General features: G+C 43.1%; 1 protein-coding gene across 1 annotated transcript in view; it reads left to right on the plus strand.

Moving 5' to 3' along the window:
- Nucleotides 1-1,710: 1,710 nt before the first annotated feature.
- LOC121047880 overlaps nt 1,711-23,133 on the plus strand; it is a 216,326-nt gene continuing 194,903 nt past the window's right edge. The window contains exon 1 of the mRNA XM_042289605.1: nt 1,711-1,871. Coding sequence (XP_042145539.1) covers nt 1,834-1,871 — 38 coding nt within the window. The 5' untranslated portion in view covers nt 1,711-1,833. The remainder of the gene's footprint in view (nt 1,872-23,133) is intronic.

Below are 23,133 nucleotides of genomic sequence, written 5' to 3' on the forward strand. Positions count from 1 at the left end.
CAACTCCGCAGACGGCGCTCGTTACTGGATAAAGGTCCATTTATTCCAGACGTTAAAATAATACGCGTACGAGACCAAAACAACGCAAATATGGCTGCAAAAATGAGGAGTCTCGTGTCCCGCGCTCTCTAACGTCTGCCGTGCACGCTCTGATCGCTGCACAGCTTGAGACAGCGAACGCGTAAGGAAAAGACATCAACACGTTGGCGATTGGAAAAGGTCGTTGGCCCCGATTCTAAAGCAGCGTTTGGCCACCTGGTGCGACTCCTTCCTGTAGCATGTGCGAGCGTCAGCCACAAAAAGTGTTGCAAATGTAGTAGCGACGACGTCCTGTAACGCTCTCTGTCTCTGTCTCTCTCTCTCTCTCTCCCTTTTCTCTCTGGGCTGAGAGCATACGAAAACCTGCTTCATGGGCCAGCGAATCTTGTTTCGCAATATTACATTCTCGTTCTTTAAGATACCAGTCATCGCCTTTTCTCGGAATTCAAAGTTATCAAATAGAGATGCGAACGTGGGATGGTACGAATGTTTTCTACCTGTTTATAATAAAATTAAAATAAACGCGCATGCTTCTTTAGATAAATTGAATAAATAATATTTTTTCACGTTTGCAGTAACACACAAACATCGGATATGTTTGCGATTCATAAACAGGTATAATGAATAAACACAATGATTGCTAAACACAATAATTAATAAATAAGTGACAGACAATACTTCGCGTGAATTGTCCCTTACTTGTAAAGATTATATGGCGTGTTTTAAAGCATAATTTCTCATGTATTGCTGTTAAAATGTTCTTACACGCCGCTGGCCTGTCTTTGGATAGCAGCACTGAGTAAAATAAGGTGGAGAAGCTTCCTATTACATTTATTACTTCGGATTAAGATCACTGGTGTAGCGATATGTGAAAATGTGGTAAGTTGTAGTAAGCGTGTTGGGAACACTAAGACAAACCAAAGTTTTGCTGAACACACAATTTGTACAGAGCTTTTTTTTTATTTGCTTGTTGCTAAATGTGTTGCGAATCGTTTGTAGTCAATTTTAATAAATGTTTGTATATAATAGAGCGCAAATTTAAAATCCTAATAAAAGCTGGTTATCCTTACAGCTCAACACCTAATGTCAACACTAAATTTTAAATATACATTTCGTAATGAAAGTATTCTGTAAACGTAAACATGCAATCTGTCCTGTATGTAATCTTTTATGAGTAAAATGTATACAATCTCCTGAGTATAGAATAAAGAGTTTTTAATCCTTGCAAAAGCAAAAACTATCACAAAAATATAACCTTGTGTGGCAGCATAACATTTACCCTGTGTCAAATAAGAAATCAGCAAAAAAGTGAGCTTCTAAAACGGCTTGCATTGTGTAACAAGGCGATTTATTTGAAAAGTGCACGAAGTATTTAATCGTAGAAGACTGACTCTCTAGTAAAAACAATGACCAGAAGCAAGTGAAAAAAAACAGACACAAAAAATAAAGCGATTCCCGAAGCGTCCCTAGATACCAGACCAAACTTCTTTGACGGCGAATCTGAAGACAACTCAGTGTTAGTCAGGGGCAGTCACGGGTAGTTCACAGATCGTTAGGGAACTTTCTTGCGATCCTGGGGGCCGGTTTCATGGGGAGATTTCGTCCCTTTTCGTTCGGTCTGCTCCGCCCTTGGAGACTCTGGGGATGAATTGTCCTGGGCCCCTAGACTTCGTCGACCAGCACGCCCTAGTCTGCCAAGACCTGCGTCGGTGATCGGTCGTGACTTTTTCCGTGCGACGTGATAAACCTTTGTGAACACAACGGAATATTTGGAGCATTGCGGCACCTCTTTTTATGCTGAGCCATGGATGTCAACTGGATAACACGATGAGGTATGTTTCTGGAGCTTTAATTTTTTGGCTCGGAATGGCGAGTCTTGCATATTTTGACAAGCGGTCTTTGCCGAAGGGGCCGGAGGTGTAGGAAGTGCGCTTTAATGTGATTGAGAGCTACGCCTACTTCTGGTGAGGTGCAACCTAGCCAAAATTATGCGCGTGAAATCTGTCTAGTTGGAGTAGATCGCATGAATTACCTGGGTTGGGATGTAGCTTCTTATAAGATACCGCCTGACCTTCGCGCTATGTGTGCTGAAATTCCCGACTTGTTTATCAGTTTCCAGCAACTTGAGCAGTATCAGTTCAGTTTCGTTTTTGTTCAACACGCTGCCTGTGATACATGTTGTTAAGTAACGCAGGATTTTGTTAGAAATAAGTAAGATTTGTTTTAGAAAAGTCTCTTTCTACAGTTGCGTCGGCATTGTTTTTTTATTTGCCTATGTTTGTCTGTGCACTTTTGGGCGTCTTCCGCCCACACGCGCGGGGGGGGGCTTCGAGCAGCCGCGGGGCTCGGTAGATAAGAGTCGGACCCCGGTCGTTCACAAACGGATTGGGTTTCAGTTTGGGGCGCCGGAACACCCCTGTCTTGGGCTTCTGTCCGCACTTGTGGCTTTTAAGCGACTGTGCTTGTGTCCGGCGTATTGCGCCGCTTAGTGTAGAAACTTCGCTTTGAATCACCGCAATAACTCAACTTGGTGGCGCCAGTCAAACGGCGCAGAAAGCATGTAGTGACTCTACAAGGAATTTGGGTTTGACCGTTGAGGTGTCGGGGGGGGGGGGGGGGGGGGGGGGGGGTCACGCTGACAGCTCGCTGATCATTGGGTAAGAGTGTGCCGCGCGACAATGGGCAAAATTGAAGTGATTTGTTCGTCTCTGGAGGGAAAGGAGGCCCCTACGATTCTAGAAAAGGGCTGCCTAGAGGATTCTCGGGTATTCGGCTTTTGAGATCAGGCAGATTCGGCTCTTGCAACTGGGCGACTAAAGTATGGGTTTTAATTTTGGGAGTTTTGTCATGTAAATTACTGCTGACTTGTTGTCGTTTTGTATTAAAAATAAACGTGGCCACACTGGCCATCGTAGACTAACCAACGTCGTAATGTGTCCAGCAGGATCGAACAACTTTTAGTTTTCTTGTTTTTTTTTTTTTTTTTCTCTTATTCGACTTCGCGGGGGACTTGCATCGGGCAAACATCATCATCGGTCGTCACCATCCTGACCGGCCCCCCCCTCTCCCTTGGAAAGTTGACTCATATGGATCGTGGGGACGATCATAAAGCGCAAATAATTTATAATGACTCCTCAGCGAAGGTGCGTTAGTATCAAAAAGTGTCTTATATTAACTTGCAAAGTCTAATGTAGCCAACATTACAGTTTCAAAACTGTCAAGGATATTAGTTACTGAAATTGTCACTAATAACAGCCACGGCATTACCTAGGATATGATAATCATTCCTCTGCTGAATACTCGTAATTCACCTTTACTCTTACAGTGAGAGCATTAGGATTATCGTGGCTCCTGCGGCGTAAAATCCCAATTCAAGCGTATCGCTATTTATTCGTCGCAGTACGAAACTAATGGAGTTCTGCGGCTGGGTCATGCTTTAGCCGACTATTTAGGAAACGGAATTTCTTTTACACTTGAGGGGTGTAAATCTTTCGTCCTCGTGCGTCCCACGTTGCTGAGAATGAATGTTGAACACTAATGATTTACCAAGCTCTCAATCGTATTCACTCAATTTTCCTTTGGGGGTATTTATTAGCGAAAGCATCATTCAAAATAAAGCTTCGAATCTTAATATATGCATTTAATCTTGTCAGAAATAGATGAACCGTCTTCGCAGTTATTCGTTTAATGTTTTTGTTTCACAACCCCCCAAAACATAAGCAAAAACTGGTTAATCTGACTGTTTCCCCAAGATCAATTCCGTTGTCAAAATAAATGCTACCTCAGCCAAAAAAGCACTGCAATTTGTCTGTTTTCTGCATCGCCAGTACTATGTTTTGGTCAATGAGAAATGGCAGACCGACGATGCCGGGCGCGCTGAATATGTAGAACCTTTTTTTTTTTTTTTTTTTTCATCGATACTGGTTTACCTTTTTTAGCACATTGCCGCGCTCGTGATTTAGGAAGAACTTCATGCTGGCAGAAAAATAGATAATTCTTAATGTATTATGTTGTAGTGTGGAGGGCGCAGTTAAAACTGAACGCTGTTTACAAAATAAGCAATTACTATTTTTTTTGTATCCATAATACTTAGTAGTGGAGAGGTCACGTAAGGGTCATGCCATGCCAAAAGAGGAGGCAGATTTTTTTTATATATCTAGTATGTGTACGAGAATACTAATTTGGTACAAAGGCCTCCAACCCCAGAATAAGTAACTTTTTGTAATTTTTTTTGTTGAGATATTATGCTTTAATTTTTAGAATTTTGCATAAAACCCATGTAGTTAAGAAAAACACTGCGAAAAAGTGCTCGCGTACTGCACAAATTTAAGTGGGCGCTCAATTACTTAATAATATGCCCTATCTCACACTAAAATGCGAACACTAAAATACACCATTTTGAGTCCAAATGGGAGCTCCAAAAAGCAGTGTTTATGCTATTACTGTCTTTTTTTTTTTAGTCAGCTTGAAATTGGGTGTTAGCTACGATACTTTTCCCCTTTGTTCACATAGACCTAATAATTTACTTGCATGTGTTAAATTTTCAAAGCCTTGTTTTTTGTATTTAAACTAAAACACAAATATTTCAGTTTCTGTATACACGGCCTTGTTGGGAGCCAGAAAAAGTAATGTGGGCATCGGTGACCACCACTTTCGAAAGAGCAAAAAGTTCTATTCACCTCATCTCTTCAACATATAAAAAAATTAGAAAAATACTTTTTTTTTTGTTGTTGGTAAAAAAAAAATTATTTTTAAAGATCCTCGACCATATGTTTCCAGGCACTCGCCTCGTAGGCGACGCGCGCCGGCGTTCGCCGACGGGGCGTCAACGGTGTGAGACGCCGCCGCTAGGTCTTCAACTCTCTTCTGAAAACAGATTTTATACACTTGAAGTGGACGCTATTCTGACTTCCACGACCGTATCCTCTTTACAATACGTAATGATACTGCCGTCTGAATTTTTATTTTATAGACTTCTGCCCAGGTAACCGCTGACGAACGCAGGTCTGCGTCGTCTGCTTCCCCAGTTTCGCATTGCCTATGCGCCTCCTCCTGTCGTATGTTCATATCTAAAAACAATTCAGGACAGATAGCTACCGATGCAAATTGATAACGGGGACGTCGCTTCCCTATTGAACTTAAATATATTCTGATAAAGCTAAGATGTACAGCAGCTTGTTACCGCGTCCACCAAGGAGGCGCTGCCGAGATAGTGACGACGTCATGGAAACGACGTCACTATTCTAGGCGTCATTGTGGGCAAGGCGAGTGGCAATCGTTTTGCGCGCAATACTAAAATCGGGAGTAAAAACGCGAAAATTGATCGATGAATATTTAAGAAACTACTACCTTTTCGCACATTTTGTAAATCGGTCAAGCATCCGATAGTGGTTGGCGTGAATACTGCAATTGCAGCATGAGCCATGAAACTATTAAATAAAAAGTTCATCACCAATTTGCTTAATACACCGACTTACAATGACAGTTATTACCTCGAATGTTCGCTCTGCCTGATACTCCTATTTTGGTACAATTCCGCGTATATACAGCTGTTCAGCGCCCTTCACAACTCAGAGGCGCCTCGCATTTCCGAACGTTAGTGATAAGCAGTTACCTCGTTTATTTCAGACTTACCTTAAGTGTAATATCTCCATTCGGGAATTCTTGGTATTCAGTTTTCTTTCCTGGCTCTCTTGGTTTCCTTGCTGAAAACGTTTTAGCTTGTCGTCACACGTCCGCTGTCGAGCATTGTGATCAAAGCACGTATAAAATATAGTGCTAATTGTTTACTTTACAACAGTCATCAGTTACATCTTAAGAATGTGTGCTTGTGCATTCTGTCGTTTCGAACGTCTACATTTGATCCGTAGCTCGACAATTATATTGCTAAGTGATCATTTAGCATCAATAAGTAAGTTGCTTTATACCTGCGTAGCTCATTGTCAATTTACAATTTTCGCTAAAACCTTCGACGGTTGTTAAAGTTTTACAACCGGCGCAATTGTGTCTGTACTTTTGGTATCTTTTTATAGGGTTGGGCATTTGTTTGTGTGTTTCAGTGTTCTATGTTAATATATGTAAAACTATATATTTCTGCATAGTGGAGCAATAAGTGCGATGATTTAAACTACTTTATATTTTCCTTAAAGAACCACGTAGCAAAAACTGAATGCACCAATAGTAAAAAAGCTCATACGACTTTGGTTTTTATCCGGGTATTTAAACAGTTACTTGAACACAAACTCCTCTTTTTGGTTAGTGGATTTCATATTAATGTAGCTTAAAAGTCTCAGTTCCATCCACATCTAGATCCAGATAAAAAATGGGGGAAGGGGTATAATTGGGAGGGCAGATACGAACTGCGCCACTGGACCCTGACTCTCCATGTTCGTCATTTTTCGAGTTCAGACCTGACAAATTCCGTTTTACAACATGGAACTTATCAGGACAGAACTAGAAAAATCTTAAACATGTATAGTAACAATACGGTGGCTCAGCCCTCCCCCCCCCCCCCCCCCCCCCCGATTATATCCATTCGCTTGTGCCCTCCTCCATTTTTTTATCTGGATACTGGTCGACGCGCAAATATTCTTCGCCCTAAAATAAACACTCGTCGTGGATAATTTAAAGTGCGTGGTTGTCGGAACGCCCTCCGTGTTTTTATTCTTTATATTTTAAGCATTCATAAGTACCACAGGCTGGCTTTAACCAGTCATGAATTATCAGCTTGTACCTGTATTAAACTCTCGTATTTTTAATATAGACCATAAACCTTTAAACAGTGGCGGCCTAAGTGTTCATTTTTTTTACATCAAAATATGTGCAGACTAATTGTTTATAAGCTTTCCGCTTGTAAGTTAATTTTTAGCCTCCTGCATAAACTTATTTTATATTCATCGAAACAAAAAAATCTAAGAAATCAGTATCACGAAGCAAGAGTCGAAATCCATTAATCAACTGATAAGTGGTAGCAATTACTGGAGCTACTGGCATTATTCGTGGCATTCCCGTCTGCTGCTTGTTTAATCTGTTAGAAACTTTATCCCATTCCAGTCAAAGCATTCATGAGATAGGCCTACCTATTCCGCCGTGTGTGTGTTTGTGTGTGTGCGTGTGTGTGTGTTGTTCTTGTTTTCAGTCTCCCGGACACTATCATAGGCAAAACGAGTTCAGCTAGTATTACGGACGGCTGACTTAGAGAATGACAAATGCGACCGTTCATTGACATCTCCGGAGACGGAAATTACGTTCGTAAAAACGTACCGCCACGTTCCAATCAAGGATCGCTGGAACGTCGTATCAGTTCTGGCAATCCGCTTGAGTACTGAGCAGCTCATTTACAACGTGTAAGCGGTGTGCACGGACGCTACAAGAAGCGTCCTTATGCATTACGGTTAGCGACGCTTTTCGAAAATGACGTCGGTTGCCTCCCCCCATACCTCGCGTGCTTTGTCATGATTCCACTTCTAGCCCAGCGGAGCGATGTTAAGGCGCAGTGACTAATTGCGGAGAAATTTAGAACCTATGTTTAACTCCCGACGCTCGTCCTGATTGTCTAATTTTCGCCACTCGATCATATGCACCGCGTACCTCTTTCCCCATTCCCAACCCTCAGATGCGCGTAGCACCATCCTCTGAGTTCTGTTGTTCTTTAATTACACGAATTACCTCCGTCGCCCTAACTTGGGGCGATCGCTGATTTCTTGGTTTTATTTTGGATTCCCCTGGGTCAGATGCATTCGCGGTATTCTTTTTTTTCATTCTACTTCCCTTGAGACATTGTCTAGACGTTCTCATTTGCATGTATCGATCTGGTCTTTAGGCAGAGGCGCCCCTTTTCTAGAGTGCGGGTCTCCATCCCAGGATCGTTTATCTATCAAGCTCTGAGACACGCTCATCTATCATCCTAGAGTTCGGTAGAGTTCTCGCGTGACTTAGCGAGAAACCTGACGTCACTTCCTTTTTTTTTAAATCTAAATAAGAAAGGAGCGCCTCCGAGCACTGCACGAAACTTTGCTATCAAGTTAGAATTTAGTGTATTTCCGTTAGTGATGTGATTTTTATCTGCATCCAGTGAGCATCTGAGATGGTTTTATTTTAACATATTCGGCCGTTTAACTAAGCCGCGTAAGAAAAGCCCAAAATGAACTCATCAATCAAGAAGAGCTCTTCCGTCTATCTTATTGGCATGAGCCCACGCATGCGCAGGTTTAGTGGATGTGCCTTCAACAACATCGAATAGACGTTTCAGGGCCGAGCCACTTAAAAAGCAGACGGAAGATTTTTTCGAAGAAAATGGTCACATTGCAGGTGAGCTGGTCCGTATTAATCATGATGTTTAAACCCTGAGTTTGGAAAGGAAACTTGAACATAAATTAGAAGGGACAAGAATAATGGCCGACAAGCGTCTCAACTTTTGAGTCCCTTGCCTCTTACCTTTCTTCTGTCCCTTCTAATTTATATTCAACTTTCTTTCCCAGATTTAGGCTTTAAACATCTGCATTTCCCGTTTTGGGAAAGACCTCAAGTATTATGCACACCTGTTCTCGGGTCATGCATACTTAAGGACCATAATTAGGTAATTAGGAACAGAATGTGCCAAGGATTGTTAGTATACAGGTTATCCTGAGCTTCTAAATATATCAAGAATGCTTGCTTATTCAAGAAGCTAGATACAAAATAAATTAAAAAAGCACGATCGGAATATTTTTATTTTTTATCAAATTACATTAAATTGTGTGTGTGTGTTTTTTTTTTGTTTTTTTTTTTTCCTTCTGTTGCCTCATAATCTAAAGGTGTGAACCCAAGTCAAATATGTTGCTATCATGCCTGAGCAGGATGTTTATATGTGTTTTGTTTTACCTGCCGATTAAACTTGTTTAGTTGGCATACTTGATAACTATCAAAATGCTAATCCCCCGACAAAATATCCATTTATACATTTTCAGAGATCGCATAATCGCAGGCTGAGTGGATTAGATCTTTATTTTTGTTTGGATTTTCTATTCGGCAAATTAATAAAGTTCGAGATATCATTTTGTGTGGCGATAACTCTGCTTATAGCTACACGTTTTCACTTGACAATCACAGTGACTGTACTTGGATTTCCCTACAGATCCAATGTGCCTGAGCGAACGAGCCTCGTGATATTGTGCCTCAGAATATACTACTGCCTTTTATCACCTATTCGCGTTACGTAGTGGGATAGCATCCAAGGAATTGTGCTCATATTCAGCCGATGGTGGAGATGAAAAAGGGTAGCACGTGCTTTTGAGTTCTCTAACTCCACTCACGTATATCCTATTCCTACAATATAATAAATTTTCCCATGAAATTGCTTGAGGATGGAACATCTGCCAGCTCCACTTAATAACGTGCATGCAGGAATGTCGTTTACTAGTCGTCTTGCTGTGATCTAGAATTTGTACCAGAGGTCATTTATTCTTATAATGTTGTCAGAATGTCTTGTTTCTTGCAGGTAAGAGGCATAAGAGTCACATGTACACAAGTAGGGGCTTGATAAACACAAGGGAATACGTATTTATAATGAGAAATTAAAATAAAATACTGACAGCCTTCGGACCATTTTCGCCAAGCTTATGTTAATGCTGGCAGCTGTTTCACTGGTTTCACTTCAGCTCCTTACAAGGCAAAACAAAAGGAAAGCTGAACCATGCTTTTTTGACCACGCAGCTTGAGAAACCTTGAAGGAAGTTTTGTTCTGCCATCTAGTGGCGCGAATTTTCTCCACTTTCCAACACTTGCGGCTGAAACTCAAACGACCAGAAGGCTAAATAAAATAAATGTTGCGGGACAACGAGTTTCAGGGGAACATAAATAAACCATGGAAATTTGTTATTCTCTGAGCTCTTATAATATAGACCGTTTTATCTGCACTTTAATATCTCACTCTCGGACCAACGTAATGAACGTCCAGTAATGAAGCGTACTAGCAAATGTGTTCGGTAGGTTGCTGTATATTTACATCGTAACCGAGATTTGGAAAGGCACACATTGTAAAAATTTCGGTATTCGATATATTATAGCGCTCGATGTTAAGAACCGCCAACTCAGTGTTGAAGCCGCAACCGAAAAAAAGTAACGAAATACGTTACTCCTTACGTTCAAATAAAAGAAACGCGTTACCGAACTATGTTACTTCAAAATAAATGGAACGGGTTACTGTTACATAACGCACGTCACTTCTGCGGTAATCGTATATATCAGTTATTAACACGTTTCACTGTTTTGCGTTACAGGTATGCATAATTGCCATATTTCAGAAAACAGTATGCTTATAAAGAAACTTGAAAAAGCTTCCTAATCTTCTTTTACCGATCCACCTAGATTTGGCCTCCCTTGGTTACAACAAGAGAGGTCAAATTTTGAAGGTATGTTGGATTAGAGCAAGAATTCAAATAACGTAGCACCAAAAACGCTAATATAATTTAATTGTAATTTATTCAAGTCATGGGAAGAAGTGCAACGTAACTACGTTACCCGTTACTAGAAATAAGTAGCGTGAGTACGTTAATCATTACTGTTTCGAAAAGGTAACGACTACTTTACTAAGTTACCGGGAAAAAGAACGTGTTACGGTGAAGCCGTTACTTGTAACGCGTGACCGCCAACGCTGCAACCCCTCCTTTCTATGTAGGAATAATGGCACGTTGTTTGTACCCATAACGTAAGATTCCGCACGTATCAGCACAGCGCTCATTATATTTGCCTGGTCCATTCGGTAAGACATTTGCTTGGCTGGTTAAATTGATTTATTCTAGATGACGTAATGCATTTTCAGACCAATTGCATTTCTGTACCAGTTTGTTGTATTTGTGGTCATCCCCATAATGCTACCCCTAGGCCATTTCTCATCTCCTGGTCACCAATAATGTCGTAAGAGAGCGTGGCTTCTACATAACTTTTATCACGTGAGAGTGCAGGCTTCCCTATTAAGCAATACATCTTTTTATATGATTTAGTTTTTCTTTAAATACTTTATGGCTGCAATATCAAGAGCTGTACTTCGAATATGTCACCTTAGTAGATGCTTGAATATATCACGTCTCGTTTCAGTTTCATAAAGACTGAAAAAATTGCTCACCAAATAGGCGACAGCTTGAACTCTGGAAATTGGTTGTTTCACATGTTCATGTTGTTGCGTTTTTGTATCTGCGGGCTGCGAAACGAAGACAGATGGACTGACGTAACGTGTGCATTTAGCAAGCGAGGCTGTATCAAAAAAGCAGAAGCTGTGGTTTCCGGGCTTCTATAGCAATAAGAGAGCGTCACGGCAGTGACGTCATAAGGTGGCACCCTATGTATGCCACCGAAGCACTACACCTTTAATAAATAATAAATCCGTTTGTTTTTACGTTGCAGAATAGTCACATTGCCGTGTCTCGCGCCTACCGCTTTTCTACGTTTGACGATCATGACACAAGTCTCTACAGCACTAGTTAGCACGAGTATGCGAGCGCTCGTTGTTTTCGTTCTAAGAGCAGGAAGGCTAACACGAAACAGAAAATGGAGAGTGGTGTGGGTAGCTACAAAACATACTTGGAAGTAATCCGTTATAAGTAACGGGATTACTCGTAATTAATTACATTTCTTGTAATATAGTAATTAATCCGTTCCCTGTTGTGAAAATGTAATTTGTAATGTAATCTTATGTAATAACAAATTACTGAAATGCCTAGTTGCAATTCTTCCGTCCCGTCAAAGGGAGAGATAGGGTGGAAGAAGGGCGATGCAACGGCCTTCGCGCTTTTAGCATGATAGCACAAGACGCTGGTGAGGGAAAGGCAAGGAATTCACGGAGAGCACGACAGCCCAGCCAGAGCCCGTTCCTGGACTCGTTCGTACGGTCAACCAGACTGGGAGGATTCGACTGTTTACATAAAGGCAACAGGCTTTGACTTCTTGGAAAACGAACGGACTGCTTCGAGCATACAAAAAACAGAAAACGGACCATAAAACCGTCGCGTGGGGTTCGTGTCGAGTAGGATCGTGGACAAAGTGACCCTGGTACATATGTCAGGTCCCTTCCTCCCCCCCCTCCTCTACCCTCCTCCTTCTCTTCCCACCCCTCCGCGCCTTGTCCCCTCAAAACAATTTTTTTTTCAACGAAACCGTATTTTGTTTGTTGATGTTTTTGCCTACACACGCTCAGCCCGCATACAGAGAGGAAGCTCTAATGCGACCTCGACCCTCTTCATCCTTGACAGCGCTGAGAAAGCTAAATACTGGCTGGACCAACCAGCTATGTGGCTTCTGCCACTTGACTTTGCACTAGCGGAACCGTAAGGCAAAAACATGAGAGGTGCGATGACAGCAGTTCATTGTAACAGAACAAAATCTAGCATTAAAGGGAAGCTACGGAGCTTCTTGGAAAAAATGAGTTAGAAGTGAATTCTAGTGTATTTTTACCCCTTGAACCCGAATACCCAAACCATTTGCTGCGTAAGTATTGTTAAACGCGAGAAAAACGCGAAAGACAGTCGCTGTCCGTGACGTCATCGACGGCTCTTTTGGCTGCCCAAGGCTAGGGGGGCGGGCTTCAGCCCTATTTTGAAATTGCTCTTGTGGCTCTCCGGCGTGTCGCATTGAAATATAATTTTGATATCTGTCATTCTAAAGGCCAAATGAACGCAATTCAAGCGTTTTTTCTCAAATGTAGAAGTGCCCCATCTTCCCTTTAACCCCGCAGTCAGTTTAAACAGTAACTTTCGACAGCAGGCTATAAGTTTCTGGGGAGCGCAACAAAACGGCTTGGGACATCCAAGCTGAACCCGTATTCTTAGAAACGAGAATTATAGGGTTCTCGTCAGCGGATGGCGCCTGCTGGAACTTTGACTGAAATATTAGTGAAAGGAAACACAGCCAGAGTTTCCTGAGAATAAACAGTGACTCACTTGGACATTGAAGTTGAGAAGCCGACTGTAAACGCGTGAAAGATATGGAAGCGTATGGCGCTGTTCATTGAAAGTGTTTCTTTTTTATAATTTCTAAACGGCCATTAGTTCAGCTGAGCGATTGTGCAGTAATATTTCGTGTGACGTCTTGGTTCTGATAAGTTTGGTGATTAAGAGAGAAGATCAAGTGGATCATTCGGTAATATAACAACCTTCATCAAGCAGGAGTCTTTGAAATGTTCCCAGACGCAAGTACCGCATCTTGGTCTCACAGCCAGTCGGTTTTAGTTTGTAAACAAGCCCCTGTTTAGGCAGCATGCAACAGACATAGGAAGACCATATATTCAGAAGAATCGTGTTTTGAAGCTCGCCGACGTCAAACTCGGATTAATTCGGGTGGTGTGCGTGCCTTCACCGCCCAAGTGCATTCGCCGCATGCTCGTGGGATTTCGTTCTGTCCCGGTGGGAAAGCACAAGACTCGCTTCGTGAACACCTGCTTAAGTCCTTTAAAACTTTATAGATTCATTCTTCTAGAATTATGAACCTAAAACGATGCGTACATGGTACTGAATGTGTTGTATTTTTATTTTAATTTTCATGGGGCCCAACATTTCCCCCCTCAAACACGCAGTATATAGTGTTTTGTTTCCTTTTCGTGTTTCTTTAGAGTAACGCAAAGTAATCGAGTAAAGTAACGAAGTAATTAATCAATTACCTTTTACGGGGAGTAGTTTGTAACGGTAATTCATCACTTTTTAGGCCAACTAATTGTAACTGTTATTAATTATTTGTTTTAAGTAACGGGCGCAAGTCTGCAAACTACCGCAGGGACAGTAACGAGAAAAAGCTCCAATGTCGGGTGTGGGCAAGCTGTGCTGAAGTACACGGTGTACATCCAAGGAAACAACCGCGTAGGTTACATTCCATTCTACAAGCGTGGGCTTCGTCGCACTCGTGCTCCTCTCGACCTCTCCAGGCTGCAAAAATTAAAACATTCTCTATACAGATTCGCACACAGGGAGAGGGGAGCTGCCTAGGAAAATACTCGAAAGGGCGGTTCTTTGTCGTGGTTCTGTCTCGGTCGCAACCGAATAAGTTTGACCTCTTGCGCTGGGGCAACAACTCATCTTAAGCCGCCGTCAGACTAACCATGCAAAAGACAGTCTGTAGAAGACAGACTGTCTGAGGCGTGCTTCTTTCTTGTGGGGCTGTTATGTCACCTTGGTCGTACAAGAACTGTCTGCAGAGTAGCTCAAAGCGTATACCTATGGTCTGTTTCAAACATGCTTCAAATATGCATGTCGCGTATCCGCAAATAATTCTGTCATACTGTTCACAGCGAGCGAACCCCGTCTTTTGTGTATGATGTACGAACACTGCGGCTTCACGCTCATGTGGAGGCAGGCAGTAATTCAATATCCAGACTTTGTTTTTTCTCTATGTTCTCTCTCACTCTTTCTTGCTGGCTTGCTCTAGCGAGTAAATGCGGGAGACGACCTGCGTTCCAGCGAGTATAGTATTAACCGAATTGCTCGTCGGCTACACCAGTTACGGGGGCGAACAAGGTTAGCTCCCCGGAGATATTCATTCCGGTAATCTTATTCTGTTTTCTTCCTATTTGGCTGCGAGGCTCTTCGGGGAAGCTGGGATAACTACGTTAACCTGTCGTGCGATCTCCATCCTTCGCTCTTTATAGCGTTCCTGTGGTTGTGGTTGACTTGTTTCTCTACCACTCAGAGACGTCCTACCCCACCAAGGATGAAGGGAAGTCGAGGCGGAGGCCAGTTGAAGAGGGAACTTCGAAAAAGAAAGACAATGCGCTTTTGTTGAATTTTAATTCTTCTTCTGTTAAGCGTGTAACAGTCTCACCACTTCTTTTTTTTCGGAATTTAAGTAAGAAATTTTGAACGTTGGTGGATCTTAATCAACATACAATCAGATTAGGAGGCAACATGAAAATTCCAACATGCGACGCTTACTTGCAGGAGTATCGGACAATCTGTACGAGGGATGCAGAACCCGTGATATAAGACAAGTTTGAGGGTCTATGTTAACAGATTGTTGCGCTTTAAATTCTCAAGATTGTGCTTTGTTGATATATTCAGATATGACACAGACGGGTTTTCAACGTATCTCCTTTCGTAATAAAGTCTTCCGATTTTTTCCCTTGTATTACCTCTACATGAATTGTTCTGTACAACAATGGGAATCGTATTGCAGGTGGAAAGACCCTGTAATATAGTATATTGGAAGTATTTTTTGTTACTTGTTTTTGTTGGACTTTGGCCAGCAGCCGTAGTTGGGACTTGCAGTGCGTGATTCCCGGAATATATGGTACAGCCTTGTCCTCGCTGTAATATGCTCCCTTGGCAAGCATGACGGGGTCAAGCAGTGGCGGCATGTATAGCTTCATGTGATCACCACATTCTGCCGAGTACATCACCGGACTGCCATTTTGTACCACAGCCCCACATTCCAGTGCTCTTGCTCAACGCTGACTTCTTATTTCAGCGATGTCGTTTTTAAAACTAAAACTCTTTTTTCATGTGTCTACTATGTTACATCTAGTAGCTCTCACTACGCCAACATGACTCGCAGCCATTGGGCCGCTTGAGCAATAGTGATAATCAGAGAGGCTAATGGAAGCTATTTCGGCTACATTCAGCATAAGAAACAGTATTCGGGTTGAGAAAAGCGTTTTGCCGTTTGTCTAAGAGTACTAAATATACTTCGTAAAATTCTCGAATTCTTAAACTTCTACAAGACAAAGAAGCTGAACGTTATATGATATATCCCCCTGTTTAGGGCTAGGTAGCCTATAGCAATAATTCCAGTAAGTAATATAATATTACTTTGAGCTCGTAGTACAAGTAGACACATAAGACAGGGGTACACCCCCTGTCTTATATGTAACTCCCCAAAACTACATTTGAACGTTAAGTCCACTGACATCGAGCTAGCGATGCCAACTTTTACGAGCGGCATGATAGCTGTTGGATATAACGTATTAATACCTAATGTGCGCATCAAAGTCTAGAAAAAAACACTGAGGTTTTTCAGCCAGGCCAAAAAAAAAACCTTGATTGTCTTACTGTAGCCTTTAATACGTACTACGTTAGCTATTTTAATAAGTTGTATTGGTCGACTATCAAGCCGCTCTTAAATGTTTGTATCTTCGGTTCGACGTCTGTGGACTGAACGTATAATTGTTGTTTTGGTGAGTTCCATATGGGGCAAGGGGTGTAGCCCCATACACCCCCTATTTCTTAGAGTGTATCTGGCGAAACCTTAGCACACAGTGCAACAAAGTTAGCGTGAACAAGAAATTTATAATTGTTCCCATTTTAGTCGACAATGTAATTTGAGACAATATATTTTATCACATTACTTCGTGCCCTCATGGCCTGAATCTACGGCCTTATAATGTTCAAAGGCAGCAATAAGGATCTGATAAAAAAAAAGGAAAAGTGGAGATCGCATGCTTGCGTTACTTGTTCCGCACTCTATTTTCGCCCCCAAAAGAAACCTTACACAAAATAATAACATAAAAAAGTTTATATACGCGCGTTTTTCTGCTAGTTTTGTATTCGTGTCGAAGGCTGACCCTTCACTGAATAAGACTTTTATCAAACGAGTCCTTAAAACGATCGTCCGACCGGGGCCATAGCGTGCATCCGGAAACGTATAGCCACCTGACTTCGGTTATCTCTGCTAGTTTAGTGCTGGGCTTGCGAGCCGTCCAGGAAATCGCGCTATTTATAGCCATGACGGTCCTGCCTTCTCGCAAACGGAAGATGCCAGGAGCTGGCTCTGTTTATAGACGTTTCTTTGGAGAACGAGAAGCAATATCAGCTAGGCCCTGGTACTGGAAGCTTCGTCGGGGAAAAACACACAAAAGAAAAAAACAACGTGGTAGATAGTCTCGGACGTTTACGCCAAAAGCGCTCTTTCGCAACTTTGTCGCCGGCTGGGACACTTCCGCCTCGCAATTTCCAGCAGGTCACGAGCGTCCGAGACAAAGCAGATGCAGTGCCTTGATTTGCGAGAAATACGAAGCGCCCCGAGAGTGCAGTCAGACCGGTTTTCAAGCGTGCCTGTCTTCAGACCGCAGCGGTTGCCTTACAGCTAAAGAGTATACAAATTGTTGGGCAGCGACATTTTGCGGGAACCCTGTCCCACTAGCTGCAAGGTCATTCCGCTCCTACAAACTCGCTCTTGGGACCACAATGACTTTACCCATTTCATGGCAACAACTACAGCTGAGCTGTCTTATTTGTTTGCTGTCGCCTCGACCTATGCCTAGTTATAAAATAAAAAAAGAGGAGAGCAAAGCGCGGTGGGGGGACGGCCAATGAAAAAAGTGTCTTGAAGGATACATTAGGGTCTTAATCAAGGTACTGAACGACTGAGATAAGTATGATTCCTGTGTTAATCAGAGCAGATGCGAAGACCGGTTTTGCCTAATTGGGAAAGACAAAATCTACCTAGAAGTGGGCACCGATTTGTTAATGAACTGGTTTAATCGGTGGATGCAGTAGTTTATACTTCAATGTGAAACAGAGCGCACATCCAAGATTTCTATTATGTCCTTTTTTTTTCTTTTTTTTCTTTTTTTTTTGTGAAGGAAAACATTGGTTTCGCCTGTTAGTGCATGCCCATAGCATACAGAGAAAATATCACGCTGGTCATCCCGAGAAGTTGGTGCTGGATGCCCCCCTTTTCCTATTGCAGTCTGGAATAGCATCGTACCGGCTTGCTCTCTTGCAATTACTACCACATGAGGCACGTTTAAGACTCGAAGTTGCAATATAGTGCTCCACTTCTTCAATTGCTCACGCACATCTTGATCCAGTGTGGTCATCTGTCACAGCCCTTGGGCATACCGATCTCTAGGATTCTAGACGTTCAGCCTCTGGTTTTATTGTTTCTTCTACATGTTGTAATTACGCCTGTAATCGTACGTGAAAGGCTTACCAAACCAATCCCCGTGATTTTTTTTTTAAAGAACCCCCGAGCAGTAGTATTAGGTTAAAAGCAAATCTTAAGGATACGCGTAGTATGCAACACATTAGTCACACTAAGCAAGTCTTGTTTTCGACTTATTTCACCTTCTCGAGGTTTTCACGTTCCCGACCAATCACCTCCGAATGGAATCCCGTCGTTTGCAAGCTTCTGCAACAGTTTATTTCCTCCCGACCTAGTCCCCTGGGGGCTCCAATCACGCAAGCTCAGCGGGTTTGGCAGGAGGTCCCTTCCCCTTGCGCCGTTGCGCGTGCCCGCTTGTGGCGGGCACGGGCAACGGCGGGGACCACTGGCGTCCACGGAGGCGGCCCAGTGCTGACGTCTTCGCGGGTCCGCGCAAACAGCCAGGTCCTTCACTCTCGTGAGTTCGGTCACGAGAGAGCTGCATGCATCGGCCACTCGTCCTTCTTGTCCCATACGTCCCCCTTGCTCGCTGCGCCCTCCTTGGCAACGCCACCCTCCCCTTTGAGTATGGTGCCTGGAGCGCGTCTTCGATTGATGTGTTTTGCGTCCCATGCTTCCCATACATCACAAGTGGTCCCGAAGTCGCCACAAATGACGTCACAAAAGCCGAAGTGTCATGCTGTTGCATTTCGCGATCCTGGCAGTTGGTCGTAGAAAGGCTAACGATAAGTTGCGAGTAGACCAAGCGCACGCGAACTTCGCTGTGGTCGCTGCGTCCCAACTTCTGTAGTTGCCGAAGCTTCCGTGGACTGCCACACTGGAGATCGACATGCAGCGAAACAGGTGTCTGCCAGATACACCCCAGCTGTTAGGACACCGCCAGGATCGCGACTGGCGACAGCGTGACACTTCTATGACGTCATCAGGCGGCAATCGAGGGACCACTTTTTTTGGGACGCGGTAAACACACCAGTCGGAGACGCGTTCCAGGCACCATACTTTGGGCGACACTTGCTGGTAAGTCAGCCCCGTCTCGGGAACTAGGCCAGGTGACGTGAGGCGCTACGGACAGGTGCAGCTTTGGGGGAGGGGGAAAACTGGAGACAATGGGGAATGTCAGAAATGCTTCCCACAACCTTCAGGAGGCACTTCGGGTGTTATACGATTAGTTTGGGTTCTATGGGAGAGACAAATGCCGTAATTTTCTCACCAGACAAATTAACTACGAGTAGCCGGACGCATAATCTTCTCCCAAATGTGTCGCTATGCTCTGTTCCCAATTAAGTCGGTTCGCAGCCAGCGTACGCGATACGATCGGGTCGACAAAGAAGCGCGAAAAGTGCATCGTCATGGTGCTCGTCGTTTTATCTGTGTTTGTTATCCCCGACTGAACCATCAGACACAGAAGAAAAACGCAACATCACGGCACTTTCACCGCGCGCGACGATTGGCTTAGCTTGATAGCAGAATGCACAGAAACGATGAGCGCCGTGACCATGCACTTTTAGCACTGCTTAATTGTCTCCATCAGATCGTAGCATGCGGACGGACGAAAATGCTACGTTACAGAGCTGTGGACGCATGCACGGAGTGTGATATATAACACACCAGGGACCCTAATCTGGACACTTGGCGGAAAAGTCGGCGAGAAATTCGGCGCCTATGATTGGCCGGCACCAACGCCAAGGTTGGCGTTGGCCAATCGTGGCCGCCAAATTTCTCGCCGCCGTTTTCGACAAGCGTCCAGCTTATGGCCCCAGAGCAACAGCGTATGCTCAGAAGGCGTTCCGCAGCCCAGCAGACAAAAATGGCAGCGCGCAGACGGTGATTTGTTTTTTTCTTTGCAAAGGTCTATATATCAAACTTGCACAGTGACAACGTTTAAAACTCATTTATTAACCTTTATAGGCAAATCTTCAGAACCTTGAATTTAAAAAAAATGATAATAAGAGAGTCCGTTCTTGCTAGCAGATGTGATTCGTATTCGGATTATTGGTTGACATTTTCACATTAAGAAATGTCTTAAATTCGTTTATCACAATTCAATTAAAGAACGGTCATTCAAGAGGAATAAATATCAAGCGATAAGTTCGTGTTTCACGGCGTGCATGTATTCATCTTTCTAAAAATGAGGTGCGCCAGCTTTTTTTTTTTTTTTCCCGGATTGTATTTTTGTGTCTAAATCTAGACAAAAGGAAGTAAGTCTGTCCCATGAGGTGTATAATGTTTCCGCTGTATATTAAACATTTCGCCATTGCAGTACGTCCCTTGGCTTAAGGCATTTAGCCTGCATCACTCTGACGTGATACACGAACGCACGCAGGTAAGATTACGATACGCGCCTATATCGACGTGACTAGGGGCAGGGATTGAGCTCAATCCCCTTCGGTTATGTAGCGCGTGCTTTCGTTCCTGGTCCTCAGAGCTGCGGTGCGCCACGCACTCTGACACCGGACCCCTAACGTTTAGTGCTTAGACAAATATAATGGCCACAATCAAAAAAAAAAAAAAATACTCTTGACCTTGCTTCGTAGGTATATTGTAGAGACTCACACATTCGAGGACGCATTTGTTGTTAAGAAGAGCTCGCCACTTGTTTCACCAAACTTAGACGCACTCACTGGGAGTTTGAAAAACGCAGAGCGTGTTCTTATGATTGCTCTGCAATAAATAAGAATGATGCTTTAGTCGATAACAGCGTCCTAAAACGGATCCCTTAGCAAGAACCGGGAATCCAATAAGCCACATCCTGCATTTCTGAAGCTACATGGACAGAGGAAGAAACGAGCAGTAGATGGTAAACCTTTAGTTGGCACTAATATGAGAACTCCAGTTTTTCACGATTTTCACTCAGGGGCCGCTAGGTTGCCATGAAAACAGACTTCCCGCTCTCGAGAGATCAAATGTTAGCTCGATCGGCACTGACCTGCATCGTTAGAACACAAAGAATTGCTTATATATTGTGTTTGGGATAAATCTCCACTACAGGTGAGGAGAGAGGTGCGGTGCGGCTCATAAGAGGCTCGGGGAATGCTTAGGAAATTATAGAAGGCTGAGCTTCAATGATTACTCGCCACAAATTAAGCTCATTTTATATCTTCCTGGGCATGCTCGTAGTTTACCTCACTGCATTACAGCATTCGAAAAGCAGAATACATTTTCCGAAACAATGTCAGCATTAAAGAGTCTTAGGAGATAGTTCCGTATTTCCGATAACAACACCCGATAGCAATACGAAACGTACACAAAGACGTTGGCGAAGTTTCGGGTTTCGTTATCGGATATGTATCTAAACGATCTGCTAAAACTCTTTATTGGCTGGCTTCCAGTAGGGGCTCTTCATCTTAAGCACCTATACTTCGTTTCACCCTAAGTCTTGACGCAGCCGACGCTACGAGGTGATGAGATCAGTCAGGGAACGTCAAAAGAGCCCAATCAGGGTGTTCGTTATGTTTCTGTGCGAGTTCTATCACCGCTAAGCCGATCATGTACAAAAAAGGGACTAGTGACTTGCCCTTTTGACGTTGCCTGGTTAATCCTACCACCTCATAGCGTCTGATGGGTTTGGACTTAAGCTGATACAAAGTATAGTTCGTTTGCGTGAAAGCCGCTAACACCTTATAATACTTGGTAAACCTGTCATGTAGCGGAAAACACAACTTACCTTGATAGTCAGATAAATATAACTCCCGAATATGGAAAACTGTCTTGATCGGAATGGAGGTATTATTCATTGTTTCACCGTGAAACAGCGAAACGATGGCCCAGTCATACCGTCCATTCAATTAAACTCAACATGTACGTTTATAAGCTAAAACCTTTTTATCAGCGGCTTTGAATTTCTGACCTCGTCAGTCATTGTGACAACTGCAAATCGAATCACCTTTTGTGAAAAGCCTGAGAACGTTATTATAGGTCTAACTCGCCATAATGCTGTGGCATGCCTTTTTCTTGCCTTTCAGAGCCCAGACGACGGTAATTTAATTCAGTGACAATAACCGTCATCAAATGTTTTAGTTCCGCCTTGGAACTGTATCAGGCAACACACGTGGCACATGAACCAATGTTAGAAACGAACAACATTGTTGACAGAAATGAGAGCCCTTCTGGGCCAACGTTCAAACTAAGATATTTGACTAACATAAAATTCGAAAGTTTTGCTGCAAACAGAATTTGTGTCCAAACTAATTGTCCCTTCAGGTTAGGTATCTGGCACACCTAGCTGTTATGTTAAGAACGTTATTATTACGAAACATAATTACTGCGACAGCAGTTAGTGGAACAGTTGGCGTGGTTCGCGCCGTCGACCGCGCTCCATACCGACGCGGGCCATTTTTGGCACACCGCCAAATGATTCCACATTGACGTCACGCCGCTCGACGCGACTTTGGCGTCATGCCGCACTTCACATCACCTGGCGTCAGCTGACGCACCATGACGTGAAATTGTCATGTGAAGTCACGCTGCACAGTGACGCTACGCGACTTAATGACCTTTTTTTTGACCGAAAGGAACTTCAGATTTTTTTATTTCTTTTTTAGTTCTATTGTTTTGTTGTCTATTATAGTTTTTCGGCATGGAAATCTTTCACTGACCGACAGTGTTTTCAACTTGTGAAGTGCTGCCTTTAATACGGGGCATTCGCTTTCGCTAATATTAGGTGCTCCAGAGCCAGTTTTTGCATATTAATATCAGCCCGGGAGCATAACCGCTTTTTTTTTATATTCTCTTGCGAACATAATAAATATATCACTTAGTCAAACGATTTTCCAAAGGAATTGCTAAGCACGTTTCAAATTCCAAGTAAGGTTCCATGCAACCTTCCTATATACCAAGTGTGCGCTCTAGTTCCGTATAACCAGTGAAGGTCCGATTGCCAGCCACGCCTACTTTTTTTTTTTTTTCTGCTCCCCAACATGAGACTCTTGTTGATGCATCGTCGCGCTCACACAGTCAAGAAAAAGCCCAAAGAGCCTTGATTGTCCAGGGCTCAGGGAGTGGCAAATCATATTTCAGATCGTTGACCTTTGGGTGTCAAACTACTTTATAACTTTTGCTTTATTACTTTGTTGTTCTGGAGTCCTCCTCGGGGAAATTAATCAATTCTTGGGACGCTCTTGCCCATGCAGCGCTTTGGGACTAAGAAGGTTGATTGCGTTTGTGCGTTTTTATGATGATCGCGTGACGAGATTTTTTTTTTCTTTGCTAGTTTTGCAAGGTTGCTGTGCCCTGTAGCGTAGTTAGCGCTTAGGT

Source organism: Ixodes scapularis, unplaced genomic scaffold (genome assembly GCF_016920785.2).
Source record: "Ixodes scapularis isolate PalLabHiFi unplaced genomic scaffold, ASM1692078v2 PGA_scaffold0__279_contigs__length_252992795, whole genome shotgun sequence".
Lineage (NCBI taxonomy): Eukaryota > Metazoa > Arthropoda > Arachnida > Ixodida > Ixodidae > Ixodes > Ixodes scapularis.